This window comes from Aegilops tauschii, chromosome 7 (assembly GCF_002575655.3).
Source record: "Aegilops tauschii subsp. strangulata cultivar AL8/78 chromosome 7, Aet v6.0, whole genome shotgun sequence".
NCBI classification, from domain to species: Eukaryota; Viridiplantae; Streptophyta; class Magnoliopsida; order Poales; family Poaceae; genus Aegilops; species Aegilops tauschii.
Window position 1 is genome coordinate 189,695,292 of NC_053041.3, and position 6,867 is coordinate 189,702,158.

The following is a 6,867-nucleotide window of genomic DNA, read 5'->3' on the forward strand; positions in this document are numbered from 1 at the left end:
AAGCGAACTACATTTCTTTTTTTAACCGGTTACTCTTTTATGCATTAGACACAAGAGATGAACTGCATCGAAGGGAAAATATATATATTCGTGTCACTCGCCGGAGTATTGCCTTTTTGTCTTCAAAGTGAACCGATGATTTCTTTTTTGTCAAAACATATTGCACTGTTTTTCTCAGCATTTTTTCCCAAGGAATATAAAGAGAACCTCTTGAACGCAAGAAAGTGAATCTCTCGACACATGTTAGCACACAGCCAGCTCGCATCATACACAAGTGTTTTCTCAAACAATAAAACCGAACTTCAGAAAAACAATGATATCCTTTTTTCTCCTTCGCACATCCATGCGAGCTGCACTGCAAAATGTAAAGCAAAATAAAATTATGGCACAAAATTTTGGGGGAGGAATGGGATGGTCAACCGTCGTCGAGGGCGTACCTCCCGAGCTGCATGGCAGCGCCAACCGAGCCGCACTGGGCGCGAAGCCGGTACAGGAAGGAGCTGCACAAGGCGCCGCCCGGGCACCACCGCTAGCCATGTGCCGTGCAGTCCACTTGCCCACCCAAGGAGGTCCAGCACAAACTTGACCTGCTCGCGGAGATCGCAGGAGGTGGCCATGGATGAACCACATCGGGGGGGGTGCGGCGCACTGCTCGCGGGATCTGGCAGAACTGCATAAGCAAAATCGAGAATAAAACGAAAAAACTCTTCTAAACCGCACCCGCACGGCGAGGTGCACTATACGCCGCGGATCAGAGACCATCGTGCGGACTGCAGCGAGCAAGGAGTGTACTGCAGCCACGCCGGCGATAGGGGAGGGGAGTTGCTCGATGGGGCCGCCCTGCCGGAGAGGGAGGGGAAGACCTTGCCCCCGGCGGCGTTGACATGGTGGAAGGTGGCGGGGCGGGTGGATCCAGCGGAGGAAGGGCCAGGAAGATCGGTGATGCAGGGCCGCCGTGGATCCGAGGGCGCCGGCGAGGGACAGGCGGAGGTCGGTGATGCAGGGCCACTGCGGATCCAAGGGTGGGAAGGATGGATCCAACCGTGGCAGCCAGCAGGAGGTCACCAGGGATCCAGGGAGTCGGGAGCGGAGCCATGGCGTGGGGTGGACGGCGGGTGCGCGGTGGTGCTCGCCAGGACCGGCGGCGCCTCGGGTCCCTGGCCGGCGATGGTTTGGGGCGGAGGGGCAGGCGACCGCCAGGGATCCAGGAAGGGGTTGTGGCCCGTTCTGGTGCGAGAGGAAGGTGGCTAGGGGACGGCTGGTCTGGATCCAGCCAGATCCATCGAAGTGTAGCCGCCGGGGAGTGGGGGTGGGGGGCGGGCTGGATGGAATCGGAGCGGCAGAGGGAGGTGGGAGAAGGTGGGTCGGGGTGGGGGGCTGTTGCCGGCAGAAGGAGGCAGGTGGGGCGGGGGCTTTTTTTTTGTTTCTTGTTTTGAGGCGGGTCGGGTCAGGTGGGGGTGTTATCAGAATAAGTTAGTGTTATCAGAATAAGAGTCTTAGAGGGTGTTACCATAATAGACCCACCCTATATATATATATATAGTGTTACTATTCATCACCCATAGTGCAGAATAAATTATTCTTCACCCGAGGTAATCTTACGATCATTTCATAATTAAATTACGTTTGGTATTCAAATAGTTACATTCTTATTGATTCACTACGTAAAATTTGGCATAAAAAATAAAAACCTATTCCTCACCCAGGGTGACGAATAGTCAATCCATATATATATATATATATATATATGAAAATCCATCCTACCACCCGGTGGTAGTTACCCGACATATCTCATATACTACCAAGTGGTACTATATATACTATTTTATTATTTTAAATATGTTCATATACTATATCTAAGATATTTCAAAGCAAGTTACGTGAAAAATTGCATATGAGCCCATAGTTTTTGTTATATTTATGAAATACGTACATATTTGTACGTAAAAAAGAGCATACTAAAAAACTAGTACATACTACCTAAAAATTTGTATATATATTACCTAATCATTGTTATATACTACATACTACACGTACATATTCTCGGTTTCGACAGATAGTACATACAACATACAAAACGCAAGTGGTGGTAACTACCACTGCTTGTAGGAAACATTTGTCATATATATATATATATATTCAAGTGTGTACTTGTTGGTGAAAGTGTTGTCCAATGGGAATTATATTTTGTATTACTCTTGTAGCCTACAAAGTCTGTCGCACAGCCTTGTAACTTCTTACCCAATTTCTAAATTTGTAATAGTCCTCTATACCGTATATTGCTCTACTCGTAATACTACCTCCCTCCTGGTTTACTGGTCCCCTTCGTAATTTGTGTCAAATTTTGACCATAAATTTCACTAACTAAATGTTAATGCATGTCACAAAAAATTATATCATTTTATTCGTATTTGAATATAGTTTCCAATTGAATAATTTTCGGTGACATGCATTGACATTTTGTTAGTTAAACATATGGTTAAAATGTGACACTAAATACGACTAGTAAGTAGTGCAGTAGCAGTACTAGTATACGTCGGTCAAATTATTCATCATGTCCTCACATTGAATTGACGTGACAACACGCTGCGCGTGAGGTGACACAAGAATCCCGGCGGCGTGTTCGGGTATTGTGGACTTTAGATGTGGAGTACTACCACTTATCTGTCAAAATCTTTCATCATTTACTTAAAGCAGTCGATTGATCATACATTGAGTACCATATAACTGGAATTAACCGATGCAACTCCAAGAAGGATTGGACGGTGCTGCCGGTTGGCGTCAAGTTCGATCCCACGGATCAGGAGCTGATCGAGCACCTTGAGGCCAAAGTGAGTGCTGACAGCGCGAGATCTCACCCTCTCATTGATTTGTTCATACCAACCATCGACAGCGAGCACGGCATATGCTACACCCATCCTGAGAAACTTCCAAGTAAGACACCGATCGGCCGTCTACTTGCACAAACATATTCCTTTGTTTATAGCTCTATTTTTCTTTTTAGACACAGACCTAGTGAATCAATTACAATTTGACAGTTAACAAAAAGTGAAACAAGTGACTACAACATGCCAAAGATGTTATGAAAATGCCAACTACATACACTAAAACCTGTATTCGACAATAGTGCAGTTATCACATTGAGTGGCCTAAGCAAGCATTTCTTCCAGCGCAATTCCAGGGCGTTCAAAAGGGGCACGTGGACGCATCGCAACATACAGTCAGAGTGCGGCATGCACGCGATGTGGCACAAGACCGGCAATACCTTGCCGGTGATGGTCAATGGCCGGCAGACGGGCAGCAAAAAGGTTTTGGTGCGGCACACCAACAAGAACTTTGACCATTCCCGCAAAAAAAACTTCGACCAGCAGAGGACCAACTGGGTGATGCACCAGTACCACCTCGGGGACCTGGAGCAAGAGAAGGAGCGGGAGCTGGTCCTCCGCCAGATTTTCTACGAGACGAACACTAGGGACAGGACTAAAAAGATTATAAGTTAGTTTGGTATTGGTACTTATACTACCTTGTCGTCCGCAAGTTGGTATTGCTGTTAATGATCTTTCGGTATAAACTTGGTATTTGCTTCAAACCATCATGCCGAGGGTCGACGTGGATATAAAGCTGAATCATTTGTTCCGAAACGAATTTTCAGGCACCTGATTTTTATTTGATGGGTAGCATAAGCACCTGCCGTTCGAATTCCCAGTTCTCCAAAATTTTCAAAACAAGTGCATGCACTTCTTATCACGATGAAAAACCAATATACCAGCTGCATCCCAGTTATCAGCCTGTACTTGCAGAATTCTCTCATTTATTGAGCAGGTATATTGTTTTTTCAGGACGAGCAAGTTTCAACTAGGCTGTATGTTGGAGAACGTAGCAGAAATTCAAAATTTTCTACGCATCACCAAGATCAATCTATGGATTAATCTAGCAACGAGGGGAAAGGGAGTGCATCTACATACCATTGTAGATCGCTATGCGGAAGAGTTGCAAGAACGCGGATGAAGGAGTCGTACTCGTAGCGATTCAGATCGCGGTTGATTCCGATCTAAGCACCGAAGAACGGTGCCTTCGCGTTCAACACACGTGCAGCCCGGTGACGTCTCCCACGCCTTGATCCAGCAAGGAGAGAGGGAGAGGTTGAGGAAGACTCCGTCCAGCAGCAGCACGACGGCGTGGTCGCGGTGGAGGAGCGTGGCAATCCCGCATGGCTTCGCCAAGCACCGCGGGAGAGGAGGAGGGAGAGGGGTAGGGCTGCGCCGAAAGAGAGACGTTCTCGTGTCTTGGGCAGCCCCAAACCTCAACTATATATAGGGGGGGAGGGGGCTGCGCCCCCTCTAGGGTTTCCACCCCAAGGGCTGGAGGCCAGCCCTAGATCCCATCTAGGGGGGCGGCCAAGGGGAGGAGAGGGGGGCGCCACTAGGGTGGGCCTTAAGGCCCATCTGGACCTAGGGTTTGCCCCCTCCCACTCTCCCATGCGCCTTGGGCCTTGGTGGGGGGCGCACCAGCCCACCTGGGGCTGGTCCCCTCCCACACTTGGCCCACGCAGCCTTCTGGGGCTGGTGGCCCCACTTGGTGGACCCCCGGGACCCTCCCGGTGGTCCCGGTACATTACCGATATCACTCGAAACCTTTCCGGTGACCAAAACAGGACTTCCCATATATAAATCTTTACCTCCGGACCATTCCGGAACTCCTCGTGACGTCCGGGATCTCATTCGGGACTCTGAACAACATTCGGTAACCACGTACATACTTTCCCTATAACCCTAGCATCATCGAACCTTAAGTGTGTAGACCTTACGGGTTCGGGAACCATGCAGACATGACCGAGACGTTCTCCGGTCAATAACCAACAGCGGGATCTGGATACCCATGTTGGCTCCCACATGTTCCACGATGATCTCATCGGATGAACCACGATGTCGGGGATTCAATCAATCCCGTATTCAATTCCCTTTGTCCATCGGTATGTTACTTGCCCGAGATTCGATCGTTGGTATCCCTATACCTTGGTCAATATCGTTACCGGCAAGTCTCTTTACTCGTTCCGTAACTCACATCATCCCGTGATCAACTCCTTGGTTACATTGTGCACATTATGATGATGTCCTACCGAGTGGGCCCAGAGATACCTCTCCGTTTACACGGAGTGACAAATCCCAGTCTCGATTCGTGCCAACCCAACAGACACTTTCGGAGATACCTGTAGTGCACCTTCATAGCCACCCAGTTACGTTGTGACGTTTGGTACACCCAAAGCATTCCTACGGTATCCGGGAGTTGCACAATCTCATGGTCTAAGGAAATGATACTTGACATTAGAAAAGCTCTGAGCAAACGAACTACACGATCTTGTGCTAGGCTTAGGATTGGGTCTTGTCCATCACATCATTCTCCTAATGATGTGATCCCGTTATCAACGACATCCAATGTCCATGGTCAGGAAACCGTAACCATCTATTGATCAACGAGCTAGTCAACTAGAGGCTTACTAGGGACAAGGTGTTGTCTATGTATCCACACATGTATCTGAGTTTCCTATCAATACAATTCTAGCATGGATAATAAACGATTATCATGAACAAGGAAATATAATAATAACCTATTTATTATTGCCTCTAGGGCATATTTCCAACACTGTAGACTGCCCAGGCTTGGTTTTGTTTTTATCAGACCTAGCCCATGACGACAATGGGGCACAAAGATCTAGCAGGTATCTACTGGCCTCTGGCCCACCAGCGTTACTTATATTTTGTCTTACAACATCCGTAGGCAATTTTTTACTGAATCAAACACACAGCCCAATTCTATTTTCCTCTTGAAACGTCATGTCCTACTTCCGTTTTCTAATCTCTACCTATAGTTTTACTAGTTCATATACACGTATCATTATATTGAAAATACATATAGTTTCCTTTTCATATTTACATCCTTATTTTTGTTGTTGTTTTCCCTCCCAGCGCTGATTTTTTTATCACTGGTTTTCCCTTAAACCAACTCAATTGCCCCACGTCTTGTTTGCTTACAAAAACAAAACAATTTTTTTGGAAAATCAATAAGTTATTAAAAAATATTTATCATTTCGGGATTACAACAGTTCGGACCCCACCGAAATATGCAAAATAATGTTGAACTATTTAACCATGGTCCTGGGCAGAAAATGGGCTGAAATAAATTACTTAAGAATTAGCAAATGGACTGCAAATTATTATAAGAAATAGCAAATGGGCTCTATGTTGTCTACCATAGATTTGCATGCTGATTTGTGGGCCTACTAAGTTCATGCGTACACAAGGTTTCTCAAAAAAAAAGAAACTTAGTCAACAATCGACTCTACCAGCGTCAGACCATTAGATGTCAGTCTAACGGCAATCGTGCTTCTTCAGTCTCTGATCTTCCTGCTCCAGTCGCCCAAACCAGCGGGGCGAAACCGCCTGCTCCCACCTTCCGTGGCCGGCTGTGCTGCCGGGCAGGCCTCGCGGCCCCACCATACTCGCATCCCTGGCCTGGCTATCCCTCTACTCACCCACACCTCCTGTTATTTTCCGGCGACGGCAGCCGAACCAGTCAACCCTCGTACTCCCCACCGCGTGGGCAGCCACTGCCGTGTCTTCCCCAGCTCCGTGTCATTCCCTTCGTAGGCCTCGCTGTCGTCTGCCGCCCTGGTGCTCTCGGCGCGGCGTGGTCAACATGGTCAACGAACGACATCCATCGGAAGTGGACTGTACGTGGAAAGGCTAACAGCTGGGTCCACGGCCGCACACAAGGAAATGCCTCCTTATTACATACAAAATAATGATTCCTCCACCTGACATCTGGGACCAACCGAAAGGGCCTCTGTATTTGACAAAAAAAACATTC

General features: G+C 47.5%; 1 protein-coding gene across 1 annotated transcript; it reads right to left on the reverse strand.

The window, feature by feature from the left end:
• Nucleotides 1-225: 225 nt before the first annotated feature.
• LOC120968806 (uncharacterized) lies at nt 226-1,563 on the reverse strand. Its single transcript, XM_040395792.2, has 3 exons — nt 1,550-1,563; nt 438-1,321; nt 226-355 (listed from the first exon to the last, which is right to left on the reverse strand). The coding sequence occupies exons 1-3, from the start codon at nt 1,561-1,563 to the stop codon at nt 303-305; spliced, it is 951 nt and encodes a 316-aa protein (XP_040251726.1). The 3' UTR covers nt 226-302.
• Between the last annotated feature and the right edge of the window lie 5,304 nt (nt 1,564-6,867).

What these genes read in the sequence shown, in the direction of transcription:
- LOC120968806 (XM_040395792.2), bottom strand. An exon ending in GCTGCCATGCAGCTCGGGAG is followed by an intron (nt 356 to 437) that starts GTACGCCCTCGA and finishes TACATTTTGCAG; the next exon opens with TGCAGCTCGCATGGATGTGC.